The 19,483-nt window shown below is 38.2% G+C and overlaps 1 protein-coding gene across 2 annotated transcripts in view; it reads left to right on the top strand.

The window, feature by feature from the left end:
- Vcl (vinculin) overlaps positions 1-19,483 on the top strand; it is a 94,980-nt gene that overhangs the window by 28,569 nt on the left and 46,928 nt on the right. For both annotated transcript variants that reach the window (XM_027387518.2, XM_027387517.2), the window contains exon 2: positions 4,386-4,456. In XM_027387518.2, coding sequence (XP_027243319.1) covers positions 4,386-4,456 — 71 coding nt within the window. The remainder of the gene's footprint in view (positions 1-4,385; positions 4,457-19,483) is intronic.

Raw genomic sequence — 19,483 nt, 5'->3', positions numbered from 1 at the left:
TCAGATTATTATTAGTGTGTGTGTGTGTCTGTCTCAGTTAGAGGCAAGAAAATTGGGTCCTCTGGAGCTGAAGTCACAGGTAGTTGTGAAATTGTTGACAAGGATGCTGGCATGTGAATTTAGGTCCTTGATGAGCACACTTGATGAGATGCTCTAGCCATCTCTCCAGTACCTAAAGGCAGTTAGGTCATAGTGGTGGAAGAAGCAATTAAAGAAAAAGTAATTAAATAACTGAGGTCACAAATGTTTATTAGCTAGTCTGGAACAATAAACGAGTTACCATATTCTATCATGTATCAGCCTTTGGCTTAACAGACCAGGTGTTTTGGTAACCTGGTGCTGTACACATGTGAGATACATCACTGACCTATTGGGACTCTTAAACCTTCTAAAACTGGACTTACAAACACAGACCATAAATCTTCTAAAGCTGAACTTGTCTCCTGACTATTCCTAGTAACTCATTCTTAAGTTACTCATTAACCTGTTTTATGTTTTTACCAAATGATCTCTTTACAAAAGAAAGAGCGAGGCCTGGAATTTAGCAGTGTGGATGAAGAAGAAAAGGATTGCATAGTTTCACCAGAAAAATGAGCCCAGGAGAGGGTTCAGTCAGATGTTTGAATAGATGGTTTACTGAATCAGAAAGACCGGCTGGACTGGCTTCAGCGAAGGACATGATCTAGAAAGGACAGACAGTTAGGCTAATTTGACCTGCAGGTCTGTTGAAGGGCTATCATCCTCTGTTCTACTTCGTGACACTTCAGTGTCCTATCATGTAGGTGTCATAAAGTCTAGGGCATCCAAAGAAGCCAATTTTGCTGGGTGTTGGTGGCACATGCCTTTAATCCCAGCACTGGGGAGGCAGAGGCAGACGGATCTCTGTGAGTTGGAGGCCAGGCTGGTCTACTGATCGAGTTCCGGGGCAGGCTCCAAAATAATACAGAGAAACCCTTTCTCAAAAACTAAACCAAACCAAAATAAAACAAAAAAAAATGAAGCCAATTTCTCAGGGTATATGGGCCATAATTTATGACCAACTGATAAAGCCTTTCTGGGCAAACCAAAGACAAAACTTTGAGATTTGAAGCAAGAGATGACAGGAAATACATTTTCTCCAGTCTCCCCGTGATCATGTAGACAGTTTCTATAGTACCCATGTTTTAAAAATGAATATACAACAGAACAAAGAAGAAGAGAAGTAGGTAGAATAGGTTTATGCTTTTGACCCAGGGTATCAATAGGGTATTCAGGGTGGCCCAGAACTTTCTGTCTTCCTACTATGGTCTCCTGAGTAGCATGGCCAGTAACTAGGCCCAGATCTTCAGGATGAGATTAGTTTCAAAGTCTCAGCTCTAGTATTATTTCTTTAGAACAAACGGTTTTGTCTACTTTTATTTATTTTTAAAATTTTATTTCATATGTGAGTGTTTTGCCTGTGCATGTATATCTGTGCACCATGTATATCTGCCTCTGGAGTATCCTACCACTCCTAGGTTAGGCAGTGTTGAGGGTCAAAATCAGGGCTTCTGGCATGCGAGGCAGGCACTCTACCAACTGAGCCACATCCACAGCCTATTTACTTGTGACTGTCTGTCTAACCCTACCAGAATGTAGGATCCATAGTGGCAGGAAACTTACTGTCTGCTTCATCTTTAGTACCTGGAACAGTGTCTGACATGTGGCTCAGTAATCCTGAATAACCCTCCACTTTTTAAAAGGAGATTTGAAAGAATCTACCCCCTTTTCTCCGTCCTCCTGCTCGCTGTGTATACATTAAAGGAATCTTCATGTGTCTTAACTGTGAATATTCTTTCAAGTCCATTATACTTAGTATGAACCAGTGACTTCATGCCTGAACTTTGTCTTTTACTTCATGAAAGCATATCCCACAACTTTTTTGAATGGTTGTTTTCAGCTGGCAAACATAGTGAACAATACATCTGGAAATATTCTGTCATATTTGATCTGAGAAACTCTTAAACCAGCTGCTGATTTGAAAGCCTTTTATTATGCTACAGACAGTCTATTGTCTACAGAAGCACTGGCTCTTACACAGCACTGTCTGATGCATTTTCTGAGCTATTAACTTGATAGAAGAAAAAGAAAACTTGTCTTCAGTAATTTATGTATCACTTGTACTCCCTAAGAATAGTTTATTGTAGCTTTTTCTTTAGCTGATTTATTGTGCATTTAGGGATTTTTCTTGCTCACTTTTTTCAGCTTGCTTTTTTTTTTTTTTTTGGTTTTGGTTTTGGTTTTTCCAGACAGGGTTTTTCTGAGTTGTCCCTACTGTCCTAGAACTCACTCTGTAGACCAGACTGGCCTTGAACTCACAGAGATCTGCCTGCCTCTGCCTCCCAAGTTCTGGGATTAAAAGTATACACCACCACCGTCCAGCATCACTTTTTCCTTTAAACTCAAGTTAAAAGTTAAATGGCTAAGCAGGATTAAGATGCTCCTTAATGAGGGCCTAAGAAATTTTATATTTCTGTACTATAATGTGGTTTAACTTTGTAACTGAGCATATATAAGTTGATACATGCTGATAAAGTTGGTGAATTTCACTGGGCATATTGTTTGCCTCTGGTAGTGGACAAATTATACTTAAAAAATGTTTAATTTCTTTTTTTCTTAGCTGGGAATTGAACCCAAAGCCTTGTACATTCCAGCCCAGTAGGTTAACACTGAGCTATAGCTGCAAACCGGTTTCCTGATTTTAAATTGGCCTGGAGCTCACTCTGTAGCCTAGGGTGTGTGTTTGCCACCTCTTGCCTTTGCATCCTGACTGCTGAGATTATAGGTGTGAACTACCGTATCTAGCTGTAGTTCTTTTTTTTTTTAAACTTTTTAAGATTTTATTTATATTTTATTTATGTATACAATTATCTGCATGCATGCTTGCACACCAGAAGAAGGCACCAGATCTCATTATAAATGGTTTTGAGCCACCATGTGGATGCTGGGAATTGAACTCAGGTCCTCTGAAAAAGCAGCCAGTGCTCTTAACCTCTGAGCCATCTCTCCAGCCCCCTAGCTATAGTTCTTTTAAGTGAAATATAAGGTCAGAAGTATTTCCCCACAGTACCAAGTCTGTATAACCATACTGGCCTGTATCCAAGTAAAGATGTCTTAATTTGCTTAACTGTTTATATTAGGTAAGTTATTTTAAAAGGACTTTGCCTATTAAGAAATAACATCATAGTTGAATACTTTTGTAAATATTGTAATCATCACTCAATTTGGAGTTCTTAGTTGTGACAATTTTTATGTTTCCTTGGATACAGAAGCAAATGCCAAAAGAGAATGTGCATGTTTGTATTGCTACTTGTAGAGAACTACATTGTTGGCATTCAAAACTGTACATTATTTCTTTTCAAGTTGTTCTTTAATTATGGAAAAGCATATAATTTTCAGGTTTATATATATATATATATATATACATACACACATACATACATACATACATACATACATACATACATGTGTTACTATTAAAGTTGCATGTTTTCGAGGGGAAGGGGAGGGAAAGGGAGAAGGGATTGACATGTGAAGCAAGCTTGTTTCTAATTTGAACTAACACACACACACACACACACACACACACACACACACACACACACACAAAAGTTGCATGTTTTCTTGTTTGATTTCTAGTATCAGAGTCAGAATTTCATCAGATATTTCTTCCAGTCTCTCTCCTTCTTCACCCACCCCATATATATTTGTGTGCATAATATTTTGTATATTAATTTTAGTCTGCTTAAGTTGTGTGCTTTATGTGACCTTTTAGAGATTTTTTTTCAGTATAGCATACGCATGTATATTTTCAACAGGTTTCTCTATTCTCTCACTGTTTTCAGTGATGACCCCAAGTTACTCTAGAGACGAGGTAACAGTCCTGTGCTTAGACTTTATGATTGCTTTCTAATTATATTGTAAAACATGTTATGAAAACATCCTTTTTTTTTTATTTTCTTTGAGACAAGTTCTCATGCATCCTAGGCTGGCTTTGACCTTACTATGTAGATAAGGAGGACCCTGAATTTCCGATCCTTCTGTTTTCATCTCTTAAGTATTGGGGTTACAGCTGTGTACCACCATGCCTGGTTTGATTGATCTTAATAATTGGAAATCTAAACATTTTCTCTCAAAACTAGATTAATAAGGCTTTTTTGTTGTGTGTTGTTGTTTTTACTGGTACTGTCTGTCCAGGCTGGCCTCAAACTGGTAACCATCTTGCCTCAGCCTCTTGAGTGATGGGATTGCAGGTGTATGTTACCATGCCTGGACTCATTATGTCTTAAAGTATGCTTGAGACATGCTCAAGTAAAAGTTACTGACAGTCTAAGAACTTATGGTTGACTCATGCCTTCCTCTTGTAGGTTGGAAAAGAGACAGTTCAGACCACCGAGGATCAGATTTTGAAGAGAGATATGCCACCAGCATTTATTAAGTGAGTAACTAAAGCATTTGTTACTAAATAGAATAATACTCTTAGACAGAGTAAATTGATTCCAAGAACTACTTCTGGTGTGTGTGTGTGTGTGTGTGTGTGTGTGTGTGTGTGTGTGTCTGTGTCTGTGTCTGTGTGTCTGTGTGTCTTCATGCACATGTTTTCATGTGTATGTGGAGGTCAAAAATAAATCCTAATAAAAGAGCCCCCTTGTTTCTGGTGACTCAAGGTGGTAACTAGGTTAGCAATCCCTTACTCTGGCAATTGGAAATGAAAAACAATCTTTTCTCCTGCTGTTCTTGTATAAATTTTATTTCAGAGTAGCCTCAAAGCCTTGTTTGATGAGAAGACTGTGAACCAATGAATAAGGAAGGAATGATAGAATTAGAGAGTCATCATTGTACATATTTCAGTGAAACAGTTACTCATGTAAAGTTAATCAGAGGTGGAAGCTCAGAGGTTGAACCTTTACTGGACCAGGAAGCAAAACCCTTGGTCTCCATGAGAACATGGGAAAACCAATGTGTTATGATCATCTGAAAAAATGCTGAGAAGTTTATTTAAAAAGTGTATGACTTAATTAGCCACACTGAAATTCTATTGTAGCTTAAAACCCAAACAAGATGAATGTCTTCATCAGCTCTGGAGACAAGTAAATACACGAACATTTAAAACACAATGGTTACATTTTTCTTACTTTTCTTTAGGATGTAAGGAAGCAGAAAATAGATGTCTTGGCTTGAAGGGGAAAGAACATAGGGAAACAGATGGAAGCAATTAATTACATCCTTGGAATTGTTGAGTAGGACATTCTTTGCAGCTATTTGGTTGATGTTTGGATGTTTCCAGGGCATTACTGACCTAAGCCTCTCTCAAGTCTGCATTATGTGGATCTGAATAATGACTTCTTAGGCAGCACAAGGAAGGAAATAAGTGTTAGAGTTTACTGTCAGCTTCACTTTCTACAATGGGAGGGTACCAAGACAACAGAGGACAGAAGATTCTTGGCCAGGGGGTAGGACCATACTCAACCATCTCGTATATATTTAAAGAGCTTTCAGAACTTTCAGGGAAAATATGCCATTTCAGGATTTGGAGTGAGTCTCAAAATCAAATCCTGGCTTGTGTGACTGTCATTTCAGGGAATATTGAAAAGTGAGTTTAATATTAGTTAAAAGTGACCACAGGTTGAATATTTATAGTAAAAAAAAAGATTCCATTCTCAAAAACACCCTTAAAATCAGAACTATTTCTGATCTCAAGCATTTTAGATATGAAATATTCAACCTGAGTTTAGATTATAATTGGCATTGAGAGACTTGCAGTGCTTAGGATAGTCCTTCTTGTAAAAGAACCACTTACAGGCTTGATTTGGTGGCAAACATTTTTAATCTCAGCACTCGGGAGGCAGAGGCAGGCAGGTATTTGTGAGTTCAGGGTCAGCCTGGTCTCTGTGGTAAGTTCCAGGACAGCCAGAGCTGCATAGTAAGACCTGTTTCAGAAACAAAACAAAGCAAGACAAAACAAAACAAAGCAACAAACAACAACAAAAAACCAGAGCAAACCCAAAAAATAAAGACACATTAATACAGAACAAGACTTACATGGTACAGCAAGTTTTTCTTGTGGGTGGAACAGGTTACCTGGTCTCTGACTGCACTGGAAAGTGAGTTTCACATTCACTAAGTTTACCCAAGATTCAAATCACAGCCACACTGTTTCATAAGAGGTATATAGCTGCCATTGAAGCTGTCTTAACTGTCATAACCTTTAGGAGAGCAGTAGCCATGATGTGCTGTGAAACTAATAGACTCACCTCTTGAGAAGTCATCTGTCCTTTAGAAACTGTCAGCAGGCATGACAGCTCTTTCATTCCAAGTTTATATTTGTTATTTTCATCAATCATCATTAGCTAGCTGAGCATTAATATTTATATAAAGTGATTAATGGTCTAGACACACTCACTGGTTAATTATTGATTGCCTTCTATTTGTCTAGCATGCTCTTTGCTGCATATAATAGCAGTTCTTACCAGTATACAGTGAAAAATCCCCTGTGAAAGATATAAGTAGTTTACTAATAGTAATAAACCACTAAATTTACCAATACTGTACTTTTAAAAAATTGAGGGCTGAAGAGATGACTTAGCAGGTAAGAGCACTGGCAGCTCTTCTAAAGGACCTGGCTTTGTTTCTCAGCACCCACATGGTAACTCCAGTTCTAGGGCATTAGAGACCCTTCTGGCTTCCAAAGGCACCAGGCAGTATATGCATAGAGTGCACAGATCAAAACAAATATGAAACTCCAGGAGGTAGGAGCAGTGTGGTTAGAAAGAAAACAAATGAATTGAGAATATTCAGTCACACATCCCTCTCATCACTGCTTGCTGTTTTGTTTCATATACTCTCACTGAAGTGTAATACACTATTTTGCCTTTTATTATGATTTCTTTACTGGAAGAGGAATGAGTGGAATTACAGCTGTTATACCTGGGAATTGCACATAGTTCCAGACACACATGTGGGAACATGTTGGAATATATCACACACACACACACACACACACACACACACACACACACACACACACACACACACACACACACACACACGTATATGAGATTTCTTTTTGTTTTTACTTTTTTTTTTGAGACAGGGTTTCTCTGTGGCTTTGGAGGCTGCCCTGGAACTAGCTCTTGTAGACCAGGCTGGTCTCGAACTCACAGAGATCCTCCTGCTTCTGCCTCCTGAGTGCTGGAATTAAAGTCGTGCGCCACCACCGCCCGGCTTTGTTTTTATTTTTTAAACAGCACTTGTAGCTCATCTGGCTTCTAATTCAAGATTCTTCTGCCTCTGCTTCCTAAGCAACTAGTTGGATTACAGTTTTTTATTCCCCCCTGTGTATCAAAGAGAAAGAGTAGAGAGATATTTTGAGAACTTCTAATTTCAGAAACTGTGATACAAATGGGCTTCATAAAAGCTGTCAGTGTAGGCTTGACTAGTAGAAGGAGCTGACATGTATGATATGAGACTTGGGAGAATAGAGGATGGAGAAGGCAAACTACTCAGGATGTAGTAACTGGTGTATGTAAGTCATGGAGACCCATGAGGAGAGGACTGGTGACAGTGGAGGTGGCAGGAAACTAAGCCTAGTGATATAGTTGGGTCTAGGGATGAAGGTCCTTGAAATCCTGGCTGGGAAATTTAGAGCTGGCAGGAAAGAAGCTTTGAAGTTTTGAGCCACAGGTTGACAGCTCGAAAGTGGTTTTTCAGCAAGGTTCATAGCCCAATTCAGATTGGATAATATGTCAGAGCTAAAATGAAGGAGACTAAGTTGTGTGTCAACTGGCCAGATTCATTTTTTGTCAGTGTGGATTGCTTCACATTGTTTCTTTCCAGTGGAGAAATGTTTATGGTGAATTATTTGAATTTGCCTTGTGTCTTAGTTATGGTTTCTGTTGCTGCAAGTAAACACCATGACCGAAAAGCAAGTTGGGGAGGCTTATACGTCCACATCACAGTTCATCATCCAACAGGGCACGATCCTGGAGATAGGAGCTGTTGCAGAGGCCATGGGGGAGTGGTGCTTCCTGGCTTACTCTCCATGGCTTCTCAGCTTGCTTTTTTTCCAGAACCCAGTACCACCAGCCCAGGGATAGTTCCACACACTGGGGCTGCCTCCCCACCCCCAATCACTAATTAAGAAAATGTCTTACAGCCACATCTTATGGAAACTTTTCTAAGTTGAGGTTCCCTGTTTTCAGATAACCCATTTTGTGTGTCAAGTTGACATAAGACCTGCCAGCACATCTTGGGGAAAAATGCCTTTGCAGAATACAGCAGAACCTTTTTTTTTTTTTTTTTTTTTTTGAGACCAGGTTTTACTAGGTAGTCCTGACTGTCCTGTTTTATCTGGTTTTGTAGACCAGGTTGGCCTCAAAGCTCATAGAGATCCACCTGCCTGTGCCTCTCAAGTGGGAAGTTCATTCTCATTTCTGCAGTAGAACAGAAACCAGTGAGGAAGTCAGTTCTTGGGCCTGTCTTAGGCTGCTTAGAATCCAAATGTGGATTCATTTTGTAGCTTGGATTATTTTGGAAACATATTGGGATGTCTAGGCCTGCTGAATAAATCAATGAGCTGTGTGAGAGAGTCTCTATGCTCCATCCATTCAACATGTTTCCTTGGGGAAACATCTTGTTTCCATCCTTAAACTCTATCAGTTAAGCATAGTTTTGGCACTTACCTGTAAGATTTTAACATAGTTTATATTAATGTGCAAGGAATACATTTTAAAGTGATTAAAGCATACTTAGATCTAATTTAGGTCTTTTGACCTAAGGCAAATAGTGTTTTGTTTTATGTCATCAGCACTTACATTTAGCTTTTCCTTTTCCTTTGGTCTTGAGAATCCAAACAAAATTGTCTTATAATTTGTGTTTTTAAACTCACTTGTTGATTAAAGTGCATAGCATCATTGAGGTTTATTATTATTATTATTTTTTTTTTACATATATATTTTTTTTTTAGCTTAGTATTCGATGCCATTTGTTTGCCTGGGGCTACTGTGTGCTTCTGATGTTTCAGGGTTCGTTTGTTTTTAAACTTGAGATTTTGTGATCCTTTCCATTGCTATTATAAGAAGATTTTTGTCTCTTCAACTGGATGACCAAGTTTTGTGAGGCAGTCTGCCAGCTGCCTCACTGCATTTTTGACCCAGAGCAAGCACTCTCATTTTAAATAGCTCCCTCCCCTTTGCACTTGCTATATTAAACATAGCTATGTATTGCTGTTTTGGTGACTTCCTTAAAAATAATTTGTGAAGCTTTGAGTCTTCTCAATAATAAGCAGAGTTTTTTTTTTTCTCTTTAATTTGGAGACAAGTTCTAAATAGGTGGACATAGGTTAAATCTTTGGTTTACTTTATATACGCCAGATGATTGAAAAATGAGCAAATAAAACATTAGGCATGTGTTACTTGTGTTTCCATTGTCTATGGAATAATCAGAAGATTGAAAAGAGCTCAGAGGGCCCAAAAGCTCACATATGCTTACTGGGATGTGTATACATATATTATCATGTAATTCTGAGAATTCCAATGTTAAGAGTCTGCCCATTTAAAATAAGTTCTCACTTCTGAGGTGAGGTTTCATGTGGACTAGGTTAACTTTGAGGTGGATAGGTAGCTGAAACAGGCCTAAAATCCTGAGCCTAAGGTTGCAGGTTTATGCCACCAGTAATAAATCCATTTTATAGATAAAAAGGCTAATCTTTGACAAACTGACTAACTCAAGATCACCCTGTTACTTTCCTTATTGCAGATTTCATGGCTTTCAAGGGTGTATTCATTTTATTGTCTGACCTTCCAGAAGTAGTGTGTGACCTACCACTCACCCTTGGACAGTAACAGGGTCTCACTGTGGAGCCCTGGCTGGCTTAGAATTTTCAGTGTAGCTATGTAGGCCAGGCTAGCTTTAAATTTAAAATCACCTGCCTCTGACTCCTGAGTTCAGGGATTAAAGTTAAAAGTTTAAATGATTACAAAATGCTCTTTTCCTAAGTGTTTCAAAAAAAAAGAAAAAGAAAGAAAGAAAAGTCCACATGTAACTTGTGATGTATTTCACTGTCTTAATTCTTGGTTGTTTTATTATTTGTGTGTATGTGTGTAGTATATGGTATAGTGTGAGTGCAGGCATGTGTGCAGGCTTTCAGGACTTGGTTTTCTCTGCCCTACTGAGGCAGGGTCTGCTTTGTTTCTGTCCTGTTGCTACTCTTGTGAGCTTTGGGGTGATTCTTCAGACACATGCAAGCTGTCAACTCATCAGCTCTTCTAGGTGGGCTCCAAGGATATAGCTCAGGCTGTCAGGCTTGCATAGCAAGTACTGTGTTGCACTAAGCCATCTTCTTGGCTCATTTGTCCTATAATTCTCAAATTGTAAAGAGTCGAAGTCCTAAGCTTTTAAGGTTTTAAGGATCACAAATACTATTGACTAAGTGACTCATCTTAAGATATATTGAGACCGTTGACTGCCTCAGCCTTTTTCCTGGGAATCGGTGTTGGGAGATGACTCATTGGGGAAAGTACCTGCTGTGTAAGCAGGAAGAACTGAGTTTGGATCCCCTGCACCTACCGAAAAGGTTGGGTACCCATAACCCAACACTGGGGGTCAGGGGTAGGGTGGAGACTGGAGAGTCTGGGTGGCTTACCAGCTGGTAGCCAGTCAAGTTGAATCTGATTGGGGAAGACGCTTCAGGTGATGACTTCTGGCTTTCCACACACACACACACACACACACACACACACACACACACACACACACACACACACACACACACACGTATGCACATACACACATGGAATAAATTAAACAAAAAACCAGAAATACTAAAAACAATAAGGTACATGTATTCCTTTAATTATTATTACCTTGACTTTTCTGATAGAGGTTCAGTCTCAGATTAAGAAATTCATTCTCAAAGTTTAAGTTTATATGTTTGTTTTTCCTGGAACTGTGTAAAATCTTTGTTGTTCTTACCATAGTAGAACCAAAGGAACCCTTCGAAACAGCTACATTTCTTAAATTCCATGTATGAACTGGTTGTTATTTAATCTACTTCATTTTGTTTATGAGGCATCTGAGACTCAGAAGCTCAGTAACCTGTTGAAAGCAGCTCAGTGAAGGAGTGGCAAAAGGTCCTAACCCTAGGGTTGTCTGACTATAAGGCGTGTGCTAAGACATGTTCTCTGTCTTTGTGATACTTTCTGATAGCAGAAGATGTAAAATATCTGAAAAGGTGAGGTGGGGTTTGGCGATAGTTAGCTTCCTGCCACAGTCTCTCAGTTTTTTTTTTTTTAATTGCTTTCTTCAGATAAACCCAATTATTTTAAAAATTTTATGATAGCTATTTTTCTCCTCTAGTCTATATTTTCTATTCCTGGTAAGACTTATTTTGTTGTTCTGGGGATCAATCCCAGGATTTTATGATGTTATAGACAGTCATTCTTCTGCTGAATTATACCTCTAGCTTCTATGACTTTAAAACACACACACAAACAAAAATGATAGCTCATTTTTATTTAATTTTTTCAGTATCCATTGAGATAATCATCACAATTTTTAATTCTTTATTATGAAAGTCTGTAGTTTCCTACATGAATGATAATGAACTATCTTTTTTTTTTGGATAAATTGTATTTGCTTGTGATTTTACAGCGCATCAATTGCTTGATGGCACACTCAGGGGCTTTGAGGCAGGGCAGTCACTAGTTTGAAGCCATCTTGAGCTACATGGGCTATAGTGAGATCTGTGCTCCTGCCCCCTCAATTTCAGACAGACTCACCATGTAATCCTGGCTGACCTCAGATGCCCTATAACCCCTTCTTCCTGCTTCAGTTTTCTGAGTGCTGGGATTTCTGGTGTAAGCCATCATACCTGACTTAATTATCTGATATTTAAATGTTTTTGTTTTATTTATTTCATTGTGTGTATAGGTATGGAGTTCAAAGGATACTTTACAAGAATCAATTCTCTCCTTCTACCAAGTCAGTTCCAGGCTTGGTGGCAAGCTCCCTTTTATAGTTGAACCATCTTCCTGGTCCTAAGTGGTTGATATTTTAAAGGTCTTCGATTTTTTGTTCATAAAGAATCTTGCTCTATATTTTTCTTGTTCTGTTCTTGTTCAGATTTATATCAAGGTAATTTATTTCAAAAGCTAAGCTTTTTTTTTTCTCATCCTTTCACCAGTGTACATAAGATAAAGATTATTTGCTGTTAAATTTGGCAAACTATGTTTAAAGCTCTTTGTGTCTACTGTCCTGTGGAGAAGTCTTAATTAATCATTCAGTTTCTTTCTATTCTTATTGCTTTTTTTCTTTTTGTGGTATTGGGGGTCCAACTCATAGCCTTACTTACTATTTGTCTGTTGGAACTGTCAGTTTATGATTGACAAATGTTAAAATCGCCTACACTAATTTTCTACTTAGTTTTAGGTGTTAGCTTTATATACTTCTAAGTGATACTGTTGTGCTGGTGTTTAAAGTTTGTGGTTCTAGATTCTATTACTAATGAATTATTACCTTTTTTAGAATTACTGCTATGATATTAGCCTCATGACTCCAGACTTTGTTCTTTTTTAAATCCACATGACAGTTACTAGTAGTTGTTTTTGTAAGTGGAAGTATTCCCTCATTGTACTTGTCCCATTATATTCTGTGTGTAGGCATTTGAACTTCTACATCGTTGATTACATTATGCTGTAGAATAGTGACTATCAACTTTTTTTGTCTAAAGGACCTTCAAATAATAATAGTGAGACTTTATTAATTAAAAGAATGTATTAGAACAAAAAGAAAATATGAATTTAGTAATATTTAAAGATAATTTTTACATCACAGTAGCATCAGCATACATTTAAAAACTACTGGTACTTGTGAAACACACTTGCTTGTATCTTCAGCCTATCTCTACTCTAACCCTGACTTGAGAAGGAAAAGGACTGTAGGAGTCCATGGCTTGTGGGTCATAGAGTTCTTCTTGGAACCTTGCAAGGCTTAGGATCTCTTCTCTGTGCCCTGATGCCAGATTTGAAAAGGGGTGGAGGAAGGAGAGAGAGGAGTGGGAGAGAAAACATGATATATTAAGGATTCAAAGTTATGACTCATGGTTTCATATGAGCTGTTTACCAACGCTTGGACACTCAGCCTGGATGGCTGGAATGCTTATAATAGTCCTATTCCCAGCATTCTGTTTCCTCTTGTGTTATCTCTTGGGGGAAGCCAAAACTGGCTGCAGTCTTAGCTGATCTCATCTGAAATAAAAGAAGTGTGTGTGTGTGTGTGTGTGTGTGTGTGTGTGTGTGTGTGTGTGAGAGAGAGAGAGAGAGAGAGAGAGAGAGAGAGAGAGAGAGGATTTAGCTTTCTTGTTCTAATGCACATACTCTATCAAAGAAGGGTTCATTTGCTGCTGCTTTTAAAAAGAGTTTTGATAGTTTTCAGTGTGCTTACTGCCTTTCCAGAGGACCCAAATTCAGTTCTCAGCACCAATGTCAGGTGGCTCACAACTGCCTGTAACTCCAGTTCTAAGGGCATGACACCTGCTTCTGGTCTCTGAAGGTACCTATATATACATGCAGCTTTCACTCACATAGATTAGACACATACTCATAAATGATTTTTTTTAAAGCCAACAACTTTACCTCTTAGCTTTATTGTGGTCTAATTGACAACATTTTTATTTTGGGTGTACAAAAGCAGCTTGGGCTTGCTAAGAATGAGAAGGGGCTATAGACATGGCTTAGAGGCTAAGAGTATGTACTTCTCTTACAGCGGATCCGAGAGTCAGATTCACTACCACGTCAGACAGCTCACAATCACCTACAGCTCCTGTGGTAGGGGATTTGACTCCATAAGTACCCACATGCACATATATACATAATTAAAATAAATCTTAAAAAATGATAAAACTGCTTTGTCTTGTATCATACTCTAAGAGTTGGGATGGAGAAAGGAGTACTTTATGGGTTTTGTGGATGAGGACTGTAAGATCTTGCAGTTAGAGCACAGGGTTGGAACAACATGTTTTAGCATTATCATATGATAATGAGCATAGGATAGGGTGAGTTTGGGCTGTGCACTTGCTACTTGAACTAGATTAAAGTATGTCTCTTTTTGTACTCTGTGTTCCCTGCTCCCTTCTAAAAACTGTGCCTGTGGCCTTCACTCAGGTTTCTAGATGACTAATGGCTGAGGATCCTTGACCTTTCAAAATGGCAACTCCAGGATGCAAAGCATATTAGCTATTATTGGGATGCTACACATGAGTCTATTTCTGTTGTTTTAAATTAAAGTTTGAAGTCAGGCCTTTTGCCACACACCTGTAATCCCAGCTCTCTGGAGGCCAAGGAGGGAGGACTGTAAGAAAGAGAGAGAGAGAGAGAGAGAGAGAGAGAGAGAGAGAGAGAGAGAGAGAGAGAGAGAGAGAGACAGACAGAGAGAGAGAGAGAGAGAGACAGAGAGAGAGAGAGTGACAGAGACACAGACAGACAGAGACAGACAGAGACAGAGATCTACTTGTAAAAGAACTCAAAGAGACACTGTAAAGAGAATCATCTTTATGAATAGTGCTGAATGGTAGGTAGCGTGCATAACAATCATGTTTGATACCTAGCACACATTTTGGAAAAAAGCCAAAGCAAAACAAACGGTTTAAGCTTAAACATCTCAATTAGTGATAATTAAAATACTGAGAACTAAGAAACTTGGAACCCTCTTTTACATTATTCTGGGAAGGATGTATTTATTCACAAGTGAGTATGCTAAAAATTCCATGGAACTGTCATTGGTCTGTTTGATATAAATCACAAACATTGGCCCTTGAGGCTGAAGGCTCTAAGGCAGAGAAGCCTCAACTTGCCCTAGTTGATTAAGTTATCTAAAACAATATTATTAGGACAGGATATAAGATTCTTTGGGAATCCTAACCTTAGAATTTAGGTTTCTATTTCAAAGTAGAAGATCACTTGAAGAGGCCAGGCAGATAGAGTGCTTAAGTAAAAATCACATTTTCCCACTGGCATGATGGCTCCTCCTGTTCTGATCATAGTGGGGTTTGTTTGGCTTTTAGCAATGCCATTAAATTTTAACATACTAACCAGATATCTTATTGTAGCAAAAAAATTGTGCAGTATCTATTCTGCCTATCATTTTATCACACAGGAGAACCATTAGTGGAGAATCAATTTGATTCTTGGCAAACCTTTTCCATTACATTTTCCCATCCTGCCAGGTTTTCTCTCCATAAGTTATTCCTAGCATTTAAAAATTCTGTTTCCAAGTTTGGAGATCATATCCAGTAACTGGGCCTTTGCGAATAGATGTAGCTTGTGTTTATTTTCTGTAATTTCATCAAGGATCAAGTTCCTTTGAAGTAAAATCAAGTTTGGGACCATTTAATGATTATTTCTTGCTAGGCATGGTGATGCATGCTTGCAATCTCATCAAAGGAGAGGCTAAGACTGGAGAATCATGAGTTCAAGGCCAGCCTTGGTTACTAGAGGTTCAGGGTTAGTATGGACTACATAGTAAAACTCTCTTAAAAAATGCAAAACAAATAAATAGTTAAAGATTTCCTTGGCTCAAATGACTTTATGTTACCTTTGCTTGGTAAAAATGTATTCATCAAATCATTACTGAGCATTTATTATTTGTGAGGTATTAATACTGTATGAGTACATTAATTGCTAAGGTGAATGAGGTTTTTATTTTGCCAGGCTGAATTCACAGTTTTAAGAGAGAAAACTGAGAAAGTATGGTAAATTTGATGGGAACAAAAGATACTTGTAGATATGGGAGACAAGTAACAGTTGCCTGAAGGAAGAGAAATTTAAAACTGAGCACAAGACTGGGGTGGTGGTGGTGGTGGTGGTGGTGGTGGTGGTGGTGTCAAATCAAATAAAAGAAGGAGGAAGACAAATATCTGAGATGGAGGACAGGGCCATGTAAACAGTCTTGAGCTAGTGAAGGATTGGCTATTCCTATAGTACTTTTGAACCATTCTGTTTGATGTTTTTGAGTTTTCATTTAAATATTTAAGATAAAAAAATAATTCATTTAGTTTTGTGTGTGGGAATGAGTGCCTTGACACACATGTGGAGATTAGAGGACAACTTTGGAGGGTTGGTTCTCCTTCTACCAAGGGGGTCCTACTTTGGCATTAAGGGCCTTTACCCACTCAGCTGTCTCACCAGCCCATCCACCTACATTAGTTAATTTTGAGACAGGGTTTTTAGTATGTCGCTCTTGCTGACGGGTCTGGAACCTGCCAAGTAGACCTGGCTGTGTGTGTGCTACCACATCCAACAAACTTTTTTTTTTTTCTTTTTTTAAGGGGTCTCTTACTTGGCCTGGAGCTCACTGATTCTGTTAGGTTGGCTGGCCAGTGAGATCCTGGGGCCCATGTCTCCTTCCCCAGTGCTGGGGTTAGAGACATACATCACTGTGCCTGGCCTTTATATGAGTTATAAGGATTTGAACTTACATTCTCATGAATGCTTGAATGGTAAGAACTTTACCAACTGTGTCAACTCCCCAGCCCCTCACTAAAATATTTTAAAGTTGTTGCCAGATGGTGGTGATACACACTTTTAATCCCAGCACTCGGGAGGCAGAGGCAGGAAATCTCTGAGTTTGAGGCCAGCCTCTTCCACAGAGATAGTTCCATGACAGCTAAGGCTACACAGAGAGACCCTGTCTTGAAAACCCCAAGATAAATACATAAATAATTTAAAGTTGTAAAGTTAATAAGTTAGAAAGTATGCCTTTTCTGTCAAACTGTATACTACATGTATGTTTATTATATATTTATATACATCTTGAATGTATTTTGATGCACGTTTCACTTCTATACTTATTGACAGAGCCAGTCCTCATTGCCTCTGTGGTGGGCCAGATTGGGTCCAGCAAGGCTGATCTCAAACTCAGGATCTTTCTGCCTCAGCTTCCCTAGTGCTGAGATTTTTTTGAATGTGTACTGCCACACCTGGCTTTCAGGCTTAAGTTTTTAAGATTTGCTTCATTTCTCCATTACCTTTTATGGAGGGTTAAGAAAATGAGACCTTGTATTTACCTGTGTGCTCCCATTGTCTGCGATCTAATCAGATTTCATCTGTGGGGTTTCCTTCTTCCCCAAGGGCTTCCCTAGCTTTGTTACAGTGTATCTGCTGATGCTGAACAATTAACTTCTGCATGTTTCAGGAGGCATGCTGCCTTTGTTTTCCAAGTATATGTTCACTGGGTATAGCTATTAGATCCACATTTCTTGGTAGTACTAGGAATTGCACCCAGGGTTTCATGCATGCTCTAGGCCAGTGTTTTACAGACTTCTCTGCCTAGGGTTTTAGTGGTTCTAAGATATTGCTTCCTTATCTTCTGGGCTACATTGTTTTTAGAGAGAAGTCCATGTTATTCTTCTGTATGTAAAAGTGATATTTTTCTTTGGCTGGATTCTTTAAAAAAAAAAAAGTGTTATTATGGGTTTGAAGCAACTTGACTGTCATTTAAGGTGTAGTTTTTCTTCTTTCTTTAAATTTTAAAGGTTTAATTTATTTATTTTTAATTTTATTCTTTACTTTTGTTTGCTCATTGCTGACATTTTAATACTATTTCTGCCCTCTCATCCATTGTGGTGAAAATGTGAGTTCATTTAATTTCTGCAGATTACATTATGGCAGCATATTAAAATTACAGCATCCATACCTTTGAGTGAGTATCTGGCAGATACACCCATACAGGGTAGAATCGTGAGTTTTCAAGGCAGTTCATTATAGTAGGGTAATAAATTGAGAATTATTATATAGTTGTATAAAAGAATGAAGTGCTTCTTTATGTATCTTTAAAATTATTTGTAGATTTATTTATTGGTTTATTTTTTTTTTTTTGTTTTTTTTTTTTTTTTTTTTTTGAGACAGGGTTTTTCTGTGTAGACTTGGCTGTCCTGGAACTCATTCTGTAGACCTGGCTGGCCTCAAACTCAGCGATCTACCTGTCCCTGCCTCCCAAATTCTGAGACTAAAAGCATGTGACACCACCACTGCCTGGCAGATTAATTTATTTACCTGCAGGTCAGAAGATGGGTGTGGAATTTCTTGGAGGGGAATTATAGGCAGTTGTGAGCTACCTGTGTGGGTGCTGGGAACTGAACCTGGGTCCTCTTCAAGAGTGCTCTTAACTGTTGAGCCATCTCTTCAGCTCCAGGCCTGTGACTATTAAGACTGATTAGCAACTACATTAACTCAGGTATGATGATGTATGCCTCTAATCCCATCACTACTTGGAAGATGGAGGCTGGAAAAGCACAAGTTCAAAACCAACAAGGGCTACACAGTGAGTTCAAGGCTAGCCTGAAGTGCATTGTGAAGTCTTGTCCCAAAGAAAAGAATAGAAAAACTGGGGATGGGGTGGATGGGTGGGTAGAGGATTGAGATAGCAGGCATGCACAGTAGGTCTTTGTTTCTCACTGGTATCATTAGGTATGGCCTTAGGGTACCAGGGTTTATGTCTTAACTTAGTATTTTTTTTTAATTATAGTAGTACTTTATATGTCTTTTATAGCCCACTTCTTTTATATAGCTGAAATTCTCTTTTTAGTTTAATTCTTCCTATTAACAATGTAATGCTGCTTTATAGTTGTGGAAATTTTTGTATTTCATTTGATCTGCAAAACAATGCTATGAGTAGGACATTTTTTGCATATGATATTTTTTACTTTTTTTCAAATGAAGATGGGTAATATTGGAAAATTATTGTATTTTTAAGTAATTTGTTCTTATCTCTTTTAAGTTACTCAGTGAAAATAGTGGGTCTATTGAAATGAGATTAGAAGAGATAATCCATTCATTCTTTTCTATGAATGAATAATTGAATGAATGAGCATATTTTAGTAAGTAGGGTCAAGGGCTATACTTGCTTTATGCATTTTAAGTTTCTCTGTTGAATGAGTTCTCCCTACCTCCACCACCAAATCCTTGGCTGACTTAGTGGTCTGTATTAAACTATATTAGTACTAGACTGCTAATTATTGTAACAACATAATTTTATAGAGTTGTTCAAATGGCCCAAATCCACTTAGCTAGATGAGTTAAAAAAATTGTGTATTATTTTGTTCTTTTTTCCAATTCCTTTGTATTGTCTAATTATTAAATCTAACTATATATCAGGCATGTCACATGCTTTAAAACCCAGCACTTGAAAAGGCAGATGGATCTTTGAAGTTAAAGAGAATCTGGTCTAGATGGTGAGTTCCAGGTTAACTGGGGCCACATAGTGAAGAGAAAAAAGTTCACTACATAATATACTTTCGTGCTTTATTTCTAGGTGTTAACTCTGACAGGACCACAGTGTTTTTCAGTTCTTTATGTAATGTCTGTTGTGGGATGAGGAGGAACAAGGGAACAAAAGAATTCCAACAAAGGAGTTATAGAGATGTAGCCACCTAAATGTGCTAAAAGTGCTCTCACTTTTGTTGTCAAGAAGT

Source organism: Cricetulus griseus (assembly GCF_003668045.3).
Source record: "Cricetulus griseus strain 17A/GY chromosome 1 unlocalized genomic scaffold, alternate assembly CriGri-PICRH-1.0 chr1_1, whole genome shotgun sequence".
NCBI classification, from domain to species: domain Eukaryota; kingdom Metazoa; phylum Chordata; class Mammalia; order Rodentia; family Cricetidae; genus Cricetulus; species Cricetulus griseus.
This window is presented reverse-complemented; position numbering and strand designations above follow the sequence as displayed.